Source organism: Notothenia rossii, assembly GCF_949606895.1.
Source record: "Notothenia rossii genome assembly, chromosome: 3".
Lineage (NCBI taxonomy): Eukaryota > Metazoa > Chordata > Actinopteri > Perciformes > Nototheniidae > Notothenia > Notothenia rossii.
In genome coordinates, this window is record NC_136901.1 from 70,071,757 (window position 1) to 70,093,993 (window position 22,237).

Consider the following 22,237-nt stretch of genomic DNA (forward strand, 5'->3'; position numbering starts at 1 on the left):
GATATCATTGGAAACCTTGGCATCTTACCTCTGAATCAGAATTCATCTTAGTGGTTTTAAAAGATGTTTCTCCATTTAACATAAGTTTATAATAATGGCCCCACCTAAGCTTCTTAGCGATCACAGCCATTTTTCTTGTTCATGGTTTTAAGATATTCTGAACTTTCCAGCTAGCAATATTTTTTCAAATACACCTTTTTTTCCTCAGCTAGTTCTTTAAAAGCTAACAATACAAGTTTAATATTCCAAGGCTGTCAAATCCTCTCAGCGGAAGGGCGGGATAATTAGCGTTGCATTGTTGGCATTTCCTACCTCCTGCTCCCTCTGGAAGACAACCACTCTGCCTCCTTTATCCCCGGTGGCCAACAGCTCCCCCGATGAGTTAAACTCAACCGTTGAGATAATGTCAGCTGCAACACAGGAAGCAAAGCAGAGAGGGGGAGAAAATGTCAGTATGGACGGCATGCACAAAGCTGTCAAGGTATCAGTCGGACAGAAAAAAAGAGCTTTCAGTTAGATCTGGTAGAGTGACTTCTAGAAAAAAGGTAAATCTCTTGACAAACCCACAGATACCCTGGTTTGGTGAAATATGGGTTAGTAGAAGCCATTGATTGAGTCACTGCATGATATCAACTAATTCAGCCCCTTGTCGGACTGAAGTGAGCCAATCTGTGTTATTTAATTGCAGTCCTGCTTTTTTTAAGGGCACTAACCATGGCCATTCACTCTCTCCTCCCGGTTGCAAGACCCCGTGCTGCTCAGGGACTCTCCTGCTCCTTCATTAAAAAACCTCAGTCATACACCTTTAAAACATGACCTTTTAGCACTTAATATATGTCCATGCATGTTTTAATGTTCAATCTATGCAGTGCATCAACAGGGTGACAAAAAAACACAAGAGCAGTAAGATACATTTGCTTCATCGCCAACATCTCTCAGTGTCTCTGTGCATAGCTGCAGTTCCAACACAAGTAGATAACAGACACCTACCCTTAAGGTAGCTCACATACATCTGCCTAGATTTCGGAGAGGCTAATGGTGACTGTAACTATTATACAGCCCTGGGCTAAAAAGTAATATGCATAATATGTCTGTGACACACACACACACACACACACACACACACACACACACACACACACACACACACACACACACACACACACACACACACACACACACACACACACACACACACACACACACACACACACACACACACACACACACACACACACACACACACACACACACACACACCACAGCAGAGGCTAGCCCTCTGTTTAACAGTGACAATAATATTAGACAGAAAAAGAAAGAGAAAGAGAAGCTTGTTGTTTTGTGCCCCCCCCCCCCCCCCCCCCCACGCCCTCTGTGGACCTGCTACTGGCGGAGCGCTAAACAGGAGAGGCGAACGTTGCTATGGAGACCGTTTCCATCTCTAGCGGCAGTCGGAGGGGTGTGTGTGTGTGTGTGTGTGTGTGTGTGTGTGTGTGTGTGTGTGTGTGTGTGTGTGTGTGTGTGTGTGTGTGTGCGTGTGTGTGTGTGTGTGTGTGTGTGTGTGTGTGTGTGTGTGTGTGTGTGTGTGTGTGTGTGTGTGTGTGTGTGTGTGTGTGTGTGTGTGTGTGTGTGTGTGTGTGTGTGTGTGTGTGTGTGTGTGTGTGTGTGTGTGTGTGTGTGTGTGTGTGTGTGCCAATAGCTCTAGTACTTAGTTGCTGATGCTAGCTGTAATTCAGCAGACAGAGAGAGTGCTGCAATAGAGTGAAACGCTGCTACTGCATCTGGGGGAGTGAGTGCCGTTTCAATGCAGCACACAACTTCAGACAATGGAGTCCCTGTAGACGGGCTCATCCCTGCATGTAGAGATGCTGTGCATTGTGGGAATGACTAAGCGCCATGTCTTCCACTGCATGTGTGCGTGTCCTCCCCTGGTTTCATTTAATTGTTGATGACACCGGAGGGATTCTTATGCCCATGTGTTGATAATGACATGAGGTGGGGGCGCCGATCCTAATCATATTCGAATCAGAAAACTAATTAACGTTTCGCAGACAAGACCCACTCTGACCTAATTACAGCCTGGGAGTACCCCACCGACACGAAATATCGTCAAAGCATAGACCCTCGCAAGTGCAGAAAAACAGCCCTGTTTCTGAATCTGCACAGAGATGTGAATTGCAACCCCCCAGCACTCACACACTCCCACACACACAACTGTGTATTCCCAAACACCATCAGGCCAAGGCCGCCGGTGTGAATCGAATTGAATCGGCTTCGCAGTAGGCATCCTTGAATCAAAGCTTTTCTCTCTCCCTCGTTTTGTCTTCCCTGTACTTTGTTCACTCTTTCTCCTCTCTTTTCTCCTCATCATTAACCCATTAAGTCACTGAGGAGTAACAGTAATTGATGGGTGCCATTTTAACGAGTTTACACACGGATACATCCTTCAATCATCTCACTGAATGGAGAACCGTGGCAAGGCAGTGAAGCGGAAACTCAGAGTAACGTGATGGAATGCTTCCCGAAATGAGTTTTTCCTCATGCAAATGAATTCAAACACGAGACAACTGCAATTTATTTAACCTCGGCTACTGATGAAACCGTGTTACAACGGCAACATACAGTGTGTTCAAACAAACTGTCATTACAGAGAACAAACTGCTTTGCAGAGGAGTCGCAGGTGGGCGGGGTCTCTGTCACGATTTGAGCGTGTACCAGATCAACATCAGCAGGTTCAAGGTGGACTTGAATTAGCATTAGGCTGATCAAATGTGTGCTTACACACACTGCCTCATACACACACAGATTCATAAGCAGACCGTAACAAGATGAAGCCCATAAATCCTGTGGCCAGCCAGGTCTGACGCAGACAGGTCAGCGCTTCTTGATGCTTCGGAGGGATGCTCGAGATAACACACATCCATCACCGGTAATAACACAGACAAGCCTGCTGGCCTGCTGCTGTAATGTGTGAGTATAACTGTGTACGTAAGACTGAAAAAACACAGGCCGTTATCTGTTTCTATTCACCGATCTGAACCTCAATAACATCCCTTCAGCATGCAATATAGAATTGGGACGTTCCAATTGGATGGAAACATAGATATGCATTGATTCTGGAATGAAAAGCGTGCACGAGGTTCCAGAAACTCGGGGCGGGGAACGGGATATTGGATGTATTTATAGACGCCTGGCAAGCACCATCCATCCAACATAACAGAAAGGGCCGCTAAAAGAAAAAGAGGGGGGAAGTCTGGCAAGTAAGTAGGTCAATAAAAGATCGTACAGTGAGTCTCGTCGGCGCAGACTACAGCAAAGACAAAGGAGCACCCAGGCTAACCTCTAGACATGTAATCCTTTTAGGAGTGGAAAAAAGCTAAAGCAAACAAACTGAGTTGATCCTGTGGTATTGGACGGTTGTGTCAGACAAACAGACCCAAATGATACATTGGAAAGCTAGTTGCGTAAGTGACGTGCAATAATTCCAGGTAGAGGGAGGGACGTGAGCAACATGGTGTCGTGTAAATGCTTTGTTAGCCATTGATGTGGAGAGGAGAGGATTACAGCACTTGTGCTGAGCTGCCTGCGTCAATGGATCAGGACGGGGGATCATTCACGTCCCTTCTCGTACTCTCTTTCACACGACACTCTTGTTTTTTCAAATCAACAATACGTATCAATCTTCACTTTTTCGATCCGGGAACCACATACTCGCATGTTTCCTACATTTGAATAGGCAGCTGATAACGGCTTCACTTCACATAAGTAACAATGGAGATCAATCGAAATGTTGAATAAACCCTGCTACCCGCTGGTCCGGTGCCCAGCCGTTTGATTAAGGCTTTATTAGTCTTTATTAACAGCACACAAAGAGACAGAGCACAATGCAGCTCTCTTCATCTGAAGAGCATGACTCTGTGTAAGATCTGGAATGAACAAGCTAATTAACCTGGTTTCTCCAGGATCAGCCTCTTGAGAATCAGACATAATGTGTGTGTGTGGGTGTGTTTACTTTCTCACTTTTGTACGTGTACGTATGCTAGCTTTTCTGTATCCCCCTGTCCGGGGAGTAGAGGATGAAATGGGCGAGACGTGTTACTGCTTCATTTCTCACACTTCATTAACACTTTGCCGTGACTACAGACACGACAGCGTGCAACGAGAAGAAGTGGTGAAAAGCAGTGAAATCAGCGATCGATTCCTGCATGCTCCAACATGAACACCAAGAGGGATCATTTAAGATGCTTGTTATTTGGTATTCTCTCAGAAATTCAAGATGCAGGAGGGGGGGATGGTGGGGAAGCGGGAGAGCATGGAATTATAATCCACCAAAACAAAAGCTGCCTCTCTATCCGTCTGTGTTGCTCCAGTGCAATCCCTTTCATCTTCTTGTTTTCAACGCATCAAACATTCGACGGTTGCTGCACACACTCAAATCCTGTGTATACAGTAACCTTATCACCGAAACATGAAATATTCAGAGTGACGATGCTTCTTGGACAGGACACAGGAATTAGCTATCAAAACGTACAAATGTATCCCATTATAAAGTCCAGAAAGGTCAAACACTGCTTACCCTTCAGGCTAGCAGTACTCTGGAAGACTCACCTACACTACATGTATCACCGTGACGCCTCAAATGAACTGGAAGCCAGTTGAGGAAAAAGGATATTTTTTGTAATCGTCTTACAGTAGCAACGCCATGGGTATTCTTTAATAAATTCTCATTAAATGTTCATGGAGCTGCAGACTTAATAAGAAGCTAATCAGGGGATGAAAGCAGCTGCTGAATAAGGAGTGCGACTTGCCCCAACTTCACAGCTTGCCATTAAGCGCCCGCCACCCCCACACCAGCCCCCATACACACACACGTAGACATTATCTTTCTTGCGCTCTACGTGGCGAGGCGGGGTTCGGCGTTTTGAGTGTTTCGTATTGAATAATGGATAGGACCTGGGGGTATGGTGGGCTAAGTCTTTTTTATGCCGGGGTCCTAAAGTGTGGCCCCAGGCCGTTTGCATTGGCACAGGCAACCATAGTCGGTGCTACTCTCTCATCAGCAGCTGCAATAAAGGCTGTTTTAACCGTGTGTTACAGGACTGCATCAGTATTCAGCGGGGCTCGAGGGGTCACATCACACACAAGCTTGTATTCGCATCAGACAGAGGCAAAGCAGAAAGAGAGAGAAATATGAGACAGAGGGGGCAGGGGAGAGAAGTTGGAAGGGATTACATGTCCTACCAATAGATCTTTAGGTCATTGTTCCGGTAGCTAAATTGTAAAGGACCAGAAATCAATACCAAGGCAGACATTAGGTTAGGTCCTGCCTCACAGCAAGGAAGCTATTTACATGTTCACACCCCAAGTGGTGTTGGGCTATTTGACAATTTCATCCATTATAGGAACATCCAAGGTGCAGATTATGAAAATTAACTCAGAACCATGTTGTAGGAGCGTCACCGTCCATTGACTCCACACACAGTGATATACACAGCTGCAGTGAGACATGCCATCCATTCTATCACCATTAGCAATGTGTCATCTGCAAGCGAACGGTGAATGCAAATCAGACAATCAGTAACGTAATTTGTAATCTTTAACCTAGACAACAACAATGTCTTTGCAATGTATGCACAAAATGTGATTTAGGGTCTCTCCATCAAAACAAACACATCATTTAGTGCTGCTTTCAAGTGGCGCAACATTATCAGAGTTTGTTATTGTAGTCTACTCCTCCCGTTAGCATTAATTTATTGTTCACTCAGGTGTTTTTTACCTGGAGCAGAGTTATCCGAGGATCCGAGGTTGCCCTGTTCGCTATCCTTTCTATTTAATGTCTATTTAGCCTTTTATCTGCACTCTACCTTTGCTGCTGTAATGGCCTAAATGTGCGCGTTGGACGAATAAAGTATTTCAGATTTTTGTTTGTAAATCGGTATTTCTCCGTCACGGTTTGGCGGACATTGGATGGAGTGGCTGCAAGCTAACTGCTAGCCTTGACGTAGTTTATTTAGCTGATAATCTAAGATACACACTTCCGGTGAATACTTTATTTATGTCAATGTACTTCTGGCAGTCAGCTTGCTGGTACATTTGGAAAAGCAACCAAATAAAAGAGATTGTTACATTTGGTATAATGGAGATACACAACTCAGCATTATGTTATATTATATATATATATGTAACATGGTTCTGGTCTAGTGATTTTAGACATTTGAATGTGGAACTGTTGCATTATATCTTGAGAATAATTTAAATGAACAAGTATGAACGACCAGTACAGCTTTACTCACAGCGTGTACACGTTATGTAGTCGACACAGCGGGTCAATGTATCCGCCCACAGACCCACTGAGGCGTGGGATTGGTGCAAACCAAAGGTCAGCGCGGGTGACATCATTAAAATGTGACATCATTTTAGAGTCCTGCTGCTGTGGGCAAGCGCGGCCTGAGGGGAATCCCTACCAGCTCGCCGACACTCATCAGAGATCTGCCTGTGTGTGTGTGTGTGTGTGTGTGTGTGTGTGTGTGTGTGTGTGTGTGTGTGTGTGTGTGTGTGTGTATGTGTGTGTGTGCTTGCGTGCGTGCGTGCGTGCTTACGTGCGTGCTTACATGCGTGCATGCGTGCTCTGAATGGGCCGAACCTGAAGGAACATGTGCAGTTTTGTGAATTTATGAGGACGGGCAATTGACCCAGACACCGGCCCTATGATCTTTAGCTTCAGACTGACTTCATACCACTTAGGAGACAAGAAACGAGCGAGTGAATGGGTTCGCTCGCGCGCACACACACACACACACACACACACACACACACACACACACACACACACACACACATGATATATGAGGTGTGACCATCAGTGATAAATTACAGCAATAAAATATAACAAAAGTAGACGTTTGTTGTTAAAAAAAAGCGCAGATGGGCCACAGACCAGACAGTGCTTTGCTTTCAGAGACAGGTTTTACACCCTGGGTAACTCTTGCACGTTCCCCTGATCAAATGAATGAAACAGATTGAGACAGGAAGAAGCTGCAAGAGGAAGATCCCCTACTGTTTTTCATCTCAGCACACACATCAAACAAATCACACCCACACTCCCACCCCACTCCACTTCTTCTCGCTGTAAACCAGTGACTGTGTGTTTAGAATTGACAGGGAATCATCTGTGGGAGCAGGAGAGTAAATGATGATGATCAGCCATGTTGAAATGAAGGGGGAAAAAATACATTGAGGAAAGCAGCAGGAGAAACGGTGAGAAGGAGACTCTGCTTTATGGGCTTTGACTTTGTCTCTCCTCCAACCTGCAGTGGCATCTGTAGCCTGAACTGGTGGCAAATGGAAGAAGCTCTTGTGGCTCGGACCCACCCTGCAGCTACACACACCCTCCACCAACTCATATAAAGCCCCAATACCCCTTTATGACATTCTATCAAATTCTGAAGATAAGTTGTGCGATTTTCTATTTTGTTGTTCAATACCGGGATGCTCCTTTAAATAAAAATAGTAATATATATTTTATAGAGGTTCTATTATACACCTTGTTGTAAATGGGTATTGCAATGAATATATTACTGCAGGCCAGGGACTATCTTTGAACTGACTTCAACCTGAAATATAAAGACCACTCAATGCACTAATATATAATATATTAGAAATAATATAGAAATATCTATACAATACCTTGTTATCAATTATTTGTTAAATAACTGCATTATTAAAGAGAATAAAATAGACATCCTCATATAAGTAAATGTATACTTTGAGTTATTATGTGTTAAAAATAAGTATTGATGTGTAATTTGATACATTTAGAGTCAATGTACATTACAGCATTGCAGGATGACATTAAAGATGTTCAGTTTGCAATTAAAGCTTACTGATATTACCACAGCAGTTAACTTTCATAACCGATATGACTAATACAATGAAATGAATGTGGAACAAGGTGGTAATAAGATTAATGAAAGCATTTCCACTTTAAATCAAGGGTTAATGTTGATCAATGATCTAAGCAGATGGGGGAGAGGTGGAGCTGATTGGTGGAACATAAGGGAACTATTTCCCATCAATTAGATAACAGGCAGAAGAAGGGCTGATTGGTGGTCAATGAGAAGGAAACACACACACACACACACGCACACACACACACACACACACACACACACACACACAAACACACACACACAAACACACACACACACACGTGCAGAAGCAGCATTTAGGCTGAAGACTACAAAAGCTATTGTTTGCAGATCCAATTATGATCATGTACGGTAGAACTGCTTTGTGTGTTTAAAAGAGACATCCACATTTCAATACACTGGCTCTAAAAATGAGGGCCCCTTCTCTGTGCAATTATTTCAATAAGTGAACATTGAATGAAAAAAATAAACCATCAATTCAATCATTTTAAACTGCATTACATGTTTACTTCATACACTCCAGACTAAAGCTTTACAGGAGGCTTTATCCCATTGCTTCCCATGGTCCAAACAGATTAAAGCCCTGATTCCCCTCGGTCAGGATGATCATCTTAAAATAGCAGGCATGATGGGAAGCCACCTCATCGTCTCATGCTCAGCTACAAGCTCCATGTTTATGGCAAATGACTGGAATATTCCTTTAATTCCCCTATAGTTTATAGGGTGTTGGGGTTATTAAATGGTCTTTAAATCGCATTTACAAACAGCATCACTATAGCCTGATATGATATATTTATTTGATCACTTATGCCATTTATATTTTAATTTCTTAGAGATTCCCATGCAGTCACTTTGGTTTGATGTGATATTTGCATCCCTCTAGCAACAGCCTCAGTTTATTTCCTATGCAGGTAAAGCAGTTTAAATTAAATTATGTTTCCTTCCATCGGTTTAAATACCTTCAGTTGCATAGTTATGCTCGCGAAGGAAGCTGTTGTTGATTTTCCGGGTGTCACTCTCTTCCTCCATTGATAAATCGGCTGTTTCGGGATCCTGAACGCGGCAGACCTGCTCCCATCATGCCCGGTACCGTCAGCAGGCGGGCTGTGGGACCAGCGGGGGGGCTGTCATGGCTCCAGATCTCCGGTGTAATCAACACAATCACGATCAAATCCCTGTGATGATGGTGGTGGTCGTGATGGTGGTGACGATGTACGGGCAGGTCCTGTCCTCACCTCAGGGCGTATCCAACCGCGACGCAGTGACAGTGCCGATTCCAACACTGGATTAAATACCTCAATTATATTAGCGCGTTAGATCCTCCGTTTGAGACACGTAGGCCTATGTCTCTCCAGGAATACAATAAAATATGATCAAATTCACCACAGATCGCCTGTAGAGCTGGTTAAAAAATATATATGAAATGTCTTGTTGAAGGTGCAGCAGCGCACTCCGTAAACCTCTTGTGGAGGATTTGAGTTTAAGCAGGCGAGATTTGCCCCCTCCCAGTGCCAGCGGGGCGGGCGGGATTATGCGTCAACAAGCTTGCTCCGATCACTTCTCCGTTTCCATGTCAGGCTCTCAGCTTCCAGAGTTGCACCTTTCGCCTTTCCGTATCCTAAAAATCCTGCAGGGTCTCCTCTCTCATTCATTCACTGGCCCCTCAGCTGACTCACTGTGCCGGATAGCACAGAGCAGAGCCGTGCTGTATTACCCACCGAGGAGGGCCCCTCCCATCTTTAAAAACCACAAGCAGCAAATGTAACGCTCACTGGAAACACCACCACAGAGGAAGAGATCATATTCTGATGACCACCTATGTACGTGTAAATCAGACAGTTTGATTATTGTCTCGACACCCTGCACTGCATCGCCATCCATCCCTCCATCTTCATCCTGCTTGCTTGCTGCAGAGGCATCTATCACAGCAGATTGAGCATACTGTATGTGCTTCCCTTAGTGCAGCTATTCACCAAGAGAGCACAACAGATGCTTTATGAGATGAGTTAAATGCTATAGGAAGCGCATGACAGGGCACATTTTGGTCCGAACACTTGAGAAATGGGCGTGAAGTTCAGATTCAGATAAATCGGGGCAGAGAAGGACACAAAAGGAGCGCGACGGAGAGAGAGGGATGAGTCGAGGAAGAGAGAAGACCGGAGAGCCACAGAGAGGGCAGAAGAAAATGAAAAATCCCAGACGCTGATTAATTAGATTAGTAGGGCCGCCGTCTGCGCCTCTTTCTGGAAAGCTCTCATTTCCATGCTGAGTTTTAATAACAGAACAAGACCTTCGACTGGTCAAACCGTAAGCTTTGATGAGTGTGAGTGTGTGTGTGTGTGTGTGTGTGTGTGTGTGTGTGTGTGTGTGTGTGTGTGTGTGTGTGTGTGTGTGTGTGTGTGTGTGTGTGTGTGTGTGTGTGTGTGTGTCTCAGATGTGTGGCTGCAGTGCATCGCTGCCCTTATCTACTCACTTTACCCTAAATCTCTCAAGCTCCACAAAGGGACTGGGTATCTCCCCGGCACGAGCCTCCACACACACACACACACACACACACACACACACACACACACACACACACACACACACACACACACACACACACACACACACACACACACACGCACACGCACACGCACACGCACACGCACACGCACATACACACACACACACACGCTCACAGCAGCGGCAATAAAGAGATTGTGGAGCCCCCTCTCCTAAATGCATTAACTCTCTAATCCATGGGACCATTTGCACATCCAATCCTCTGCTCCTGTACTAATGGGTATCTGGCTGTGAGGGTGGCAGACTGCTCGTGGCAGGAAAACAGGGCCTTCCTACACATGCTATTTAACACCCCATCACCCTCCAACCTCCATCTCCCCATCAGAATATATTACAGGACGCTATCCATGCGGGGGGATAATGAAGGTTGCCGGAGCGTCTGTGAGGGCCCGTGGTTCACATGCTTTCGTATTTACAGTCCTCTGCTCCCTTAATGAAATCTGCAGAGGAACTCTGTCATCCTTGACCCTCTCAGATCTGACTGAGTGGTCAGCGATGCTTCCCATCTCTATCAATATTTAAACAGGCTCCACGAGGACAAAAGACACACACATTGTTCCTCTTCCACAAAAGACTTACGGCTAAGTTACAGCCGAGCAGCAAGACGGGATGAAATTGAAATGCTATCGATGAAACAATGGGTTTAGCAGAATGAAGCCGCATGGATGAGAGGTTCAGGTTTGTCAGATTTTGTTGGGAGGCTAAGGGGGTGGGGGTGAGGGGTTATGAGGAGGAGAGACAGACAGATGAAGGGCAGGGTTGGCAGTTAAAGGCACCGAGATATTTGACTGTATAATGAGTGTTGAATGCTGCTCGGAGCCAGAGCCTGGGATCAATGCTGCCACTCTAATAACATTCACCATCTCGCTCCTTGCCTCTCCCATTCCTGGTTCATATATGCCAATCTTCTCCCCCTTAACCCCCCCCCCTATCAAGTCCGAATGTGACCACACTGGCTCCTGTGCAGATGGAAAGCAACAACCCTGACTGGAAACCAGTACGACTCTTAAATTGATGCTGTCATGTAACCTTCAAGTGATCCCAGGATCGATTTTAGTCTGAGATCCTTTACTCGAAATGCCTCAAGTTTGTGCACCCAATGGCTCATGTATTGCTCCCTTCCACTACCTCCAGCCACTTGTTCTCCTCTGCTGGCTCACTTCTCTCGCTCATTACATCCCATCTCTCACTCCGCTGGGTAGGAGACCGGTGACGGCGCGTCTACGGCCCAGCTGCTGCGTGTCAGACTTGCAGGAAATGCTCGGGGGGCCACCAGGAGTGGAGAGCGTGTCCTCAATTCTCCTCTGTCGTATGGACAAAGTGGGTTAAATTAGGCTACAGCAGCCCGAACATAGGGACACGATCACATGGCAATGATATTTTAGTCATGCCCAATTGGTTTCCTTGATGTGTGGTAATTGCTTGACCTGGGGATGCCGTTGTTGGTTGGGCTACAGGCGGCAACAACGCTGCCTGCATACCAAGCAGTATATACATTCAAACAGTATAGATATTTGACCACACAGTAGAGTTATACTTCACCTTCACTGCAAATCCCTCAAAGCCCTCGATACTGCGGTCGATGGTATATTGACCACTGCATAAGGTCTGGTTTAAATAGGGTATAATATTGATTACTTTCATCCAGTTAATCCAACAAATATGAGATTAAGATAGATCAATACAAAATATATTAGAGAGCCATATTGTTAATAATATATAGGAAAAATATCTTAACACGAGAGGTGGAAAATATATCATGGTGCAGTTAATCTAATTGACCGGTAGACAGTAATTCAATTGTGTACTGATTTCCCTCAAAACAGACAAATAATTACATCTGCAATGCCTTGAAGATAAATGAGTGAAATCTTGTGCAAATCAATCCAAAATCTGCATCAAATACTTTCAAACACAAGATATGCTACTAAGATTGCCCAAAAAAAAGTGTATTTGGTATGTAACTGATGGGTTCCTCTGAATGCATGCTTGATTTTCAATAGCGGGTCACAAAGCCGTACAGTATGTCTTCTGCAGTACATTTCACAGAGTCTTCAGAATGGAGTCGGGTTGCAATATCGATATAGGATTTATTTAAGTATAACGTTTCATATTTTTGTTCCTGTTTATGGATGGATTATGGATTAAATAAGACTGGAATATTTGGTTTGGGCTAATCCAGTTTAATACAATTAAATGCCTGAAATGTTGCAAGACTATCTGCGAGTTACAGCCAGTCTAGCCGCTCTGTAGGCTGTACTGGCTACAATTTGACAAAGCCATGCTATGATAAAGATGCGGACGCTAGCACTGCAAAATGCTAAAAAAAAAGACAATGCTAGCATACTGATGTTCAGAAGGTAACCTGTTAACAGTTTTCACCATCTAAGCATTTTATAAAGCTAACATTTATTGATTTCGGATGGTTATTTGTTTTGCTGATATTTGGTCGTGAAGTATTGGACAGACCAACATTTTGACCTAACGATAGCTGTCAAGGGTTTAGCAAAGTTATTACCATTTCTACAAAAGAGCTAATGGTTGTGTTTACCAAATGATATGGGAATCCATTCAATAGTTGTCCAGAAATTTAAAAAACATCAACCCAAAGAAAGTGCAAGAAAAATAAATAAAGGGTAATTAAAGTTAAAAAGATGAACATCTTTATAAACAATGATATGCCAATGCATACAATAGTTGTCTAGATATTCCAGTCAGGACATTCTTGCCACCCAAAGAGCCGCTAGCATGGCTTAATAATCTATATTGCCATAAAACATTGCTGCTAATTGATTTATAATATTGCCCACAATGGTTAAATACAAATCTCTGAGGGTAAACACATCCATATTATTGCATGACATATACAGCCATAATGCATGATGCAATTGTGGATGAGTGTGAGTAAAGAACACAGGAACAGAAGGGTGAAAGTCAGTATTAAGATTCAACCTGAGGCTGACCTTTGCCCCCTTTATTTCCAGCTTTATTATAGGGGCACTAAATGTCTCATTCAGACATGATATATTATTATCTCCAGGACAGGACAGGGTACTCTGTGATATTCACAAATATGACTCCAGAAGGTTGGTAGCAGTGATGACACTTTTTAAAAGTCACTTTGCTGGACAAGGGTGGATCAAATCCCTGATGTGAAATATATACAGCAAAGCCTATTTAGTGGCTGAGCTGATTAATATGACATCGCTCAGTGAGACGAGCTGTGTCAGAGCGCACTAACTGAGCTACAAAGTCGTCATGGTTATCATTTTCAATGCCGTTTCACTAGTTTTAGATCCCCTCAAAGTTATTAAACAAATAGGGATGATTCAGTAACATAAGATTTGTTTTCCCTCCAAACATTCATTGCCTTCCATTAGCCATGCATCCCACCCTGGCATTAGAGGAGCTAAACACATGGAGGGTAATAGGATTGCCCTGGCCGTCCATCTGTCAGGGGACTGAGCAGCAGAAACCCCCGGGACGCAGCACCCTGGCCTGATACACCTGCTTAGCCGGCCTTTTCTTTACGCTTTCTTCTCTGGAGATATTTATTCAGTAATAAAGCGCAACCTCTGTGAGAGTAAAACACAGCCATTCAAGTGTGTAAAAGCCAAAGGACTAAGTAAAAGGCTGGAAACACATGCTCCGAGGGAGTTTATAACCGCCTTGGTTGAAATGTGATAAAATGCAGATACTGTTCTGTTTAATGGAGTACAGATGGAGATGCATGGCAGTAACTGGTGAACGGAGAAAGCGCGAGACAGGGTGGGGGAGGAACACGGAGGAGAACGGAGGGCCTGGGAGAGGGAAGGAGAGAAAGATAAAAAGATGGATGTATAGTTTTGGTAGAGGGCATTAAATCAAGCCTAGAGGCTGTCCCTAAATCAGCGGGCTTTACTCTTGGTGTCATTCCAATTACATCAGGATGAGACTAATGCTCCATTGCTCCGAGACTTCAGACCAGCTCGATTGGATTTTCTGTTTCCCCTCCTGACTCTCCTTTCCCCTCCCCCCAGCCTTCCCCCCCTCTCTGTAGCTCCCTTGATAATGAATTAATTGAAAAGAATGCATGTACAATGATTAGCTCAGGACGGTGCATTTTGGATGAACATTAATCAACTGAAATCATTTTGTTTGCAGCGACACAGCTTTTTCATATGCTGTGACACACCTCATGGGAATACGGATGCACACATGAGTCATGACCAATATGGATGTCTACATTAGCAGGTACCCTTACACAAAACACGAACATTTAAATGTATTAAAATGGTATAAGCAGTAACGCAAAAGTGGCCTTAAGGCAAGGAAGCATTCACACATTGCGCATTTATATTTGTTTTGTGAACATACAGTGTAATCACGCTGAGAGGAAATGGTGCCACTTAACAGAAAATCATTGCATTGTACCATTCCGGTTGCTAGGAAACTGCAATTGAACTGGCATTGCAATGCAGCACAACAGCTGTCTACATAATTGGACAATTAAGATCTTAAAATGTCATTATTTTGGTCATATTCATCTCAATGAAGGTTCAAGCGCGTCCCAACACGTTTTCTACCAGTTGGGTTAATGGGCTGAACATGAGGAGTTCATGTTGGGAGCAACGTGGTTTTCATTAGGGAAATGATCAGTGGTGCATTAAGGGTAAGGAACTAAGGATACAGAAATACAACAAAGCACGGAACCATCCGTGCTGCCCGGAAAAGCTTGGACGAACACTGTGTACGTGTTAAGTATTCTATATATATCCTACAGCACTTTCCTCTCTGCGGGCAGATGAAAGACCGGCAAGTAGAAAGTAGGTTAAGCAGGTTAGTGAATGAGGCACCTCCCATACAGGACCAGGATGAGGATCCATGCAGAGATTATGTTTAGGACCACAGACGGCTATTCAAAGAGCAGACGCTGAGGCTAACAGAAATGGGTTAATGGGAGAATCCACATAAAATACTTAATTCATGTGTGATATTGTATAATATAGCACAGCTCGGGGGATACATGTTTTGATGACATCATCTAGGGACCAATACTGGAGCTGATTCATAGACATATGAACGATTCAATAAAATAATGGAAAACTCCTATAATACTATAACAGCGCCCCATTATAATTGTCCTGCGATTTAAGAGATGTTCCAATTAGCTGTAAGCACTACATTTAAATAAAACCAATTTGGTTGTGATATCTCAGACAGAAACTCATTAAATGTCACTTTCAGTGTCAATGGACCCATTCCACCAGTAACGATATCAATTCAAATGTGATGCCTGAAGAGACTTGACATTGTCTTTGATTGTAGATATTGGTTAGGACTGTCATCATAATGAAGGATCATCATAAAATCAACATGAAATCATCATAATAGCAAAGCTGAAACGTTAAGATTGTATCCATTATTTTTTAGCCTATACTTCATTATCCGACATAACATCAATTTAAAATAACTTTAAAAAGCAACAACCCGAAGAGTCGCCAGACATTCTCGTAGCTTTATATGGATGTACTTAGACATAGAAGTGCTTTGAGCTAAATGCTAACGTTAACAAGCTAACATGCTCACAATCAAATGCTAACAAGCTGATATTTAACAGACATAATTTTCACAACTTTAATTTAATATGTTAGCATGCTAACTTTTGGCAGCACAGCTGAGGCTGATGGGAATGCCATTAGTTCTGGTATTGTTTCGGTCATCAACCAAAGTATGATCAAATGTGTTTTGACCCTATGATAGCACTAGAGGAAAAACGTGTATGAAGATACCAAATGTCATGGCATTCCAAAAATCACAAACTGGTCCCTTTTACCAAGATTTTAAGGTAATCCATCAAATGTATTTTTTATTATTTCAGTCTGGACTAAAATAGACCTTCAAAAAATCAACCTTTCCAGCGAGGCCAACAGAAGAACAAATATTTGTTTGTGATCCAGCCTCTTAAATGGGAATACTAGCTGGTTTGGTTTCTTAGTCTTCAATGATAATACGTTTAACTAATTTGATGACTGCTGACATTAAATAAACTGAGATGTTGCCCTGGTTTTGGGTAAAATGCAATGGGCCTTTCTCACCATTTTCACATTTCAAAACGATTGTTAATTTATTCAAGAATGTACCAGCAAGATGTGGGGGAGGAGTTTCATTAAAGGTGGGGTAGGTACGTTTGAGAAACCGGCACGAGATACACTTTTTGTTATATTCCATGGAATGCTCTTAACATCCCGATAGTAATGAATATCTTAAGGGCTTTGAAAAAAAAAAACCATAAAACAATTTCATCTGTGGAAGCCGTAGTACTGTAAAAAGCACGACCAATAATTTTAGCCGGCCCGGCTAAAATAACTGGATGGCCTACCTGCCTGCCAGCCTTCCATCTGTGCACAAAGGCTCTAAGGAAGTGGCAGATTTTTTCCGATTGTGTATTTTCAAATTCTAGCGCACTCGAGCTGGTTTCTCCAAAATGATCTACCCCACCTTTGATAGGGATGAGAATAAAATAGAGTGTTACCTACAACTGCCAACAATGCTTCAAAGAGCATCTAGGTGGTACGGGATGTGTCCCTGGATAAATGACAATGGCTGTGGTAATCTCAAACGTGTATGGGAAAAGGACCTGTCACTTACAATTGACGAAAAAACAAGAGAGGAAATGATATCTAACTCGGAAAAATACATAAGGGAAGCTAGAGGCAAATTCATTTAGTATAAAATAATTCAAAGATATTATTATACTCTGTCAAGACTACACAGAATGGGCCTGATTAAGGATGATTTATGTTGGAAATGTGGGGAAGAACGTGCCACGTATATGCATGCATTTTTGGAATGTTCGAAGGTTTGACCCTTGTGGAGGAGTGTTCTGAACTCTATGGGAAAATGGTTGAAATGTGATATTCCCACTTCGCCAAGACTGTGTCTCCGTAGAGACAGGACGTTGACCCGGCATCTGAATAAATGTGCATTTAGAGTGTTAAAGACTGGCCTAATAACGTGTGCACGGATAATTTTAAGATGTTGGAAGGATCCCCAAACTCCTACACTGAATATGTGGAGGGTTCAAATGATGGAGACTGCTGCATGTGAAAAGATGCTGGGAAGGTTGAATGTTCAAAGTGGCATCGCTAACGAACAATGGGATAGTTTCAGTAGACATGTCTGGGGAAGGTGGAACCGTGTGAAAACACTAATAAGTGGATGTGGGACACTCACAATATCATCCCCTAATGTGCGCTGCTATGACTGGATGTTTTACTTTGATGTATGGTTACTTGTCAATGCCTGTTTTTACCTGCCGGTTTTTATGTTTTTTTTAAATATTATTTGTTTGTTACTGTTTGTTTTTTCTCTGAGTCTGTATATGATATTGGATGTTTGTGCTTAAAATCCAATACAATTTTGAATTACAAAAAAAAAGAATGCACCAGCGGATTAATAATTGTTAGTTGCCAGGTAATAACGTCCACTGCACAAAGCAAACACAGCAACATTTTCCAATACAATCTGATACAAAACTTTTATACAAAAGTCAAATCATAACATAGCTACTGTGTTTTTAAGGATTAATGCTTGGGGGTTGATAATCAGAACAGCATCAGTGTGGAAATGAGCCTGACCCCACATCTGAACACGCTCCCTCTCTTTCAATGTTTACAGCTTGCCAGAGAGAGTTCATGTGCCAACTAGTTTCATGGGACAACAGAACATGCTCTCTGTGCACCTTGTCTACACACACACACACACACACACGCACGCACGCACGCACGCACGCACGCACGCACGCACGCACGCACGCACGCACACACACACACACACACACTTAGACTCCTCACATGCACTCAGTCAACAACAAAGACAAACACATGCAAGTGTGTCGTACTTAAAGGCCATAATCTCCAGGAAAATCCCATTTGGCAGAGCAGCTGCCAGTGTGGATCACAGAGGGACTGGAGTTGTGGTGCCCACAGGGTGGCAAGCTGTCCGTCCACGCTATTCAACGGCACACACACACACACACACACACACACACACACACACACACACACACACACACACACACACACACACACACGAGGAGCTTAAGGTGGGATCAGGCTCCACCACCGCAATGATAAATGCATGCCACTTTAATGGAAACATGTCGATTGGCTCACCCGGACAGTTTCCCTTTTGAAAAGGGCTTGATTTGTATTGCTCAATGTATTGATCTGGCATCTCTGGTGCAGAGTAGCCTCAGGAACTCGCCATTTCTGATATAGCCGAGCGTGGGGAGGCTTGCTGGCAAAAATGGTCTGTCCATCTGTCTGTTAATGGCGCTGGCTGTCTGTCAAAAATACTTTGAGATGATACACAGGTAATAGGAAAGAATAGAAGAATAAGCATTTTAAAGGCTTACTATTTAATAAGATTTAAAGAATTCTCATGCTTTGTAAGTTATTAAATTGTGTAGTATAAAGTAAATCTATTTATCTAGCTGTGCTTTATATAGTATTAGCAGCAACATGCATTTACAGTGGGGCAAAAAAGTATTTAGTCAGCCACCAATTGTGCAAGTTCTCCCACTTAAAAAGATGAGAGAGGCCTGTAATTTTCATCCTAGGTATACCTCAACTATGAGAGACAAAATGAGAAGAAAAAGAAATCCAGAAAATCACATTGTCTGATTTTTGAAGAATTTATTTGCAAATTATGGTGGAAAATTAAGTATTTGGTCAATAACAAACAAACAAGATTTCTGGCTCTCACAGACCTGTAACTTCTTCTTTAAGAGCATCCTCTGTCCTCCACTTGTTAACTGTATTAATGGCACCTGTTTGAACTCGTTATCAGTATAAAAGACACCTGTCCACAACCTCAAACAGTCACCAAACTCCACTATGGCCAAGACCAAAGAGCTGTCCAAGGACACCAGAAACAAAATTGCAGACCTGCACCAGGCTGGGAAGACTGAATCTGCAATAGGTAAGCAGCTTGGTGTGAAGAAATCAACTGTGGGAGCAATTATTAGAAAATAGAAGACATACAAGACCATTGATAATCTCCCTCGATCTGGGGCTCCACGCAAGATCTCACCCCGTGGGGTCAAAATGATCACAAGAACGGTGAGCAAAGATCCCAGAACCACACGGGGGGACCTAGTCAATGACCTGCAGAGAGCTGGGACCAAAGTAACACAGGCTACCATCAGTAACACACTACGCCGCCAGGGACTCAAATCCTGCAGTGCCAGACGTGTCCCCCTGCTTAAGCCAGTATATGTCCAGGTCCGTCTGAAGAGAGCATTTAGATGATCCAGAAGAGGATTGGGAGAATGTCATATGGTCAGATGAAACCAAAATATAACTTTTTGGTAAAAACTCAACTAGACGTGTTTGGAGGAGAAAGAATGCTGAGTTGCATCCAAAGAACACCATACCTACTGTGAAACATGGGGGTGGAAACATCATGCTTTGGGGCTGTTTTTCTGCAAAGGGACCAGGACGACTGATCCGTGTAAAGGAAAGAATGAATGGGGCCATGTATCGTGATCTTTTGAGTGACAACCTCCTTCCATCAGCAAGGGCATTGAAGATGAAACGTGGCTGGGTCTTTCAGCATGACAATGATCCCAAACACACCGCCCGGCCAACGAAGGTGTGGCTTTGTAAGAAGCATTTCAAGGTCCTGGAGTGGCCTAGCAAGTCTCCAGATCTCAACCCCATAGAAAATCTTTGGAGGGAGTTGAAAGTCCGTGTTGCCCAGGAGATAGATCTGCATGGAGGAATGGGCCAAAATACCAGCAACAGTGTGTGAAAACATTGTGAAGACTTACAGAAAACGTTTGACCTCTGTCATTGCCAACAAAGGGTATATAACAAAGTATTGAGATTAACTTTTGTTATTGACCAAATACTTATTTTCCACCATAATTTGCAAATAAATTCTTTAAAAATCAGACAATGTGATTTTCTGGATTTTTTTTTCTTTCTCATTTTGTCTCTCATAGTTGAGGTATGCCTGGGATGAAAATTACAGTCCTCTCTCATCTTTTTAAGTGGGAGAACTTGCACAATTGGTGGCTGACTAAATACTTTTTTGCCCCATTGTATATATGAAATGGATCTTAGCAACCTCCCTCCTGCATTAGTAGAGCTGATCCTAGAGCACCACCATCTGGCGAAAGCTGATATTACATGTTTTAACCTGAGTAATTCAATCAACCCACTATTTAAGACACATGAAGCAAATGCATTAACCTTAGCCTTTGCATAATATCCAAGAGCTAGTTATCAGCCAGTTACATGACACACTGAGAAATGCAGCTACTTCGACAATCATTCCTGATTTTGTCAAGATTAGATTTACAATTAGATTTAACGGTAAACCGTGCATTGGTAAGAGTATACTCCAGGGAATAAATCAATAAAATCAAAGGCGATGCAAATAGCAGAGCTCCAATGATACTGGACTTCTGAGGTGGATCCCATTTCAGAGTGTAGAAGAGCTGATAGAAATACAGTATTATATGGCATTGTGGCACAAAACAAGGATCTTTTGTTGGGAATATGATCAATAAACTGTGTTTTCAGAGATGAATGTACCTCGAGTGCCCTTGGGAAATAATAAAAGGTTCACATTTCCACATGCCCATTCACATGTACATAAAATAGGTGTTTTCTCCTGTTCATGCTGGCTGCAAATAGATATCTAACTAATCCAATTGTAAGTGATTAGGGACACAGTCCTCCCTCTGTGTGCTTACCGCTGAAGGTAATATGAGGCATAAGCAGTCTGAGTTGAAAATAAATCTTACAAGTCACACTTTTTTAGGTGTTGTCACTCCTTATGTTTCCGAAGCCTGCTGAGCCTCTTCTGTAGCTGTTGAAGTACAAGCAGGGACCTTTTTCAATTACTACTAATACTAATTTTTTCAAACTGTAAAATCATCATATTTGCTTTTGGAATGCATTTTTGCACTAAATGGAATATTTTACACCATCACATACGTTATATTTGCCTTAGGAATACAACATGTCCAATATGAACACCAGGAACAATAATTGCTTGTGCATGTTTTTCCCCTTTCCCTTCCCCGCCTTCATTTCCTGTCATCTCTCTTCTGTTGACTCACTAATATGGGCACAAAATGCCTCAAAGCCAATAAATAATTCACACACACAAATACATAGAAATACGTTTAGTTTAAATTAAGAAATGGGAGGGTTAATTTCAATAAAATAGATGCAGTCTGTAAAACATTTAAATGATGCAATTCCTTTGTAAATATCCCCCAGACATGTACAAAAGTAAAACATTTATCTGTGATAAACTAACATCAACTGCAAGACTATGATCTGCTCTGCTTCCTCTACTTCTCCTTAGATAAACTATTCTTGGTTCTCCCTTTCAATCAATGCAGAAAATGCATTGTTTTGCATCCCAAGACCATCTTCAGCCATGTTATTAAACACAAAGGATCACCAGAGGATGTTTTATGTATGAATGTTGCATGACATTATAGATGTTCTTTCCTTGCATGTGATGTGACAGCATCAATACAGGATCCATATGTTGTACACCCATGGCCTAAGACACCTTACATAACTAATTACCCTGGCAACACAGAGCTGCAATCTGCCGGCCCGTGGACCTGCAGGAGGAGCTCAACAATCTGTGGGGGGTGGAGAAGGGGGAGCTGCGGCCACGTGACTCAAACATTCAACACCTATGTAGGAGGTCATACATGCAGGCAACAGATAAAC

General features: G+C 42.9%; 1 protein-coding gene across 2 annotated transcripts in view; it reads right to left on the reverse strand.

Annotated features, from left to right (window-relative positions):
- Window positions 1-22,237, reverse strand: part of ppp2r2ba (protein phosphatase 2, regulatory subunit B, beta a) — a 44,028-nt gene that overhangs the window by 10,216 nt on the left and 11,575 nt on the right. The window contains exons 1-2 of one of the 2 annotated variants that reach the window (XM_079671748.1): window positions 8,888-9,805; window positions 313-410 (exon numbers count right to left, since the gene is read on the reverse strand). In XM_079671748.1, the coding sequence (XP_079527874.1) occupies window positions 313-410; window positions 8,888-8,957 (168 nt within the window). In that variant the 5' untranslated portion in view covers window positions 8,958-9,805. Of the gene's footprint in view, window positions 1-312; window positions 411-8,887; window positions 9,806-22,237 lie in introns of those variants that run through there. The other variant, XM_079671747.1, reaches the window with a different exon arrangement.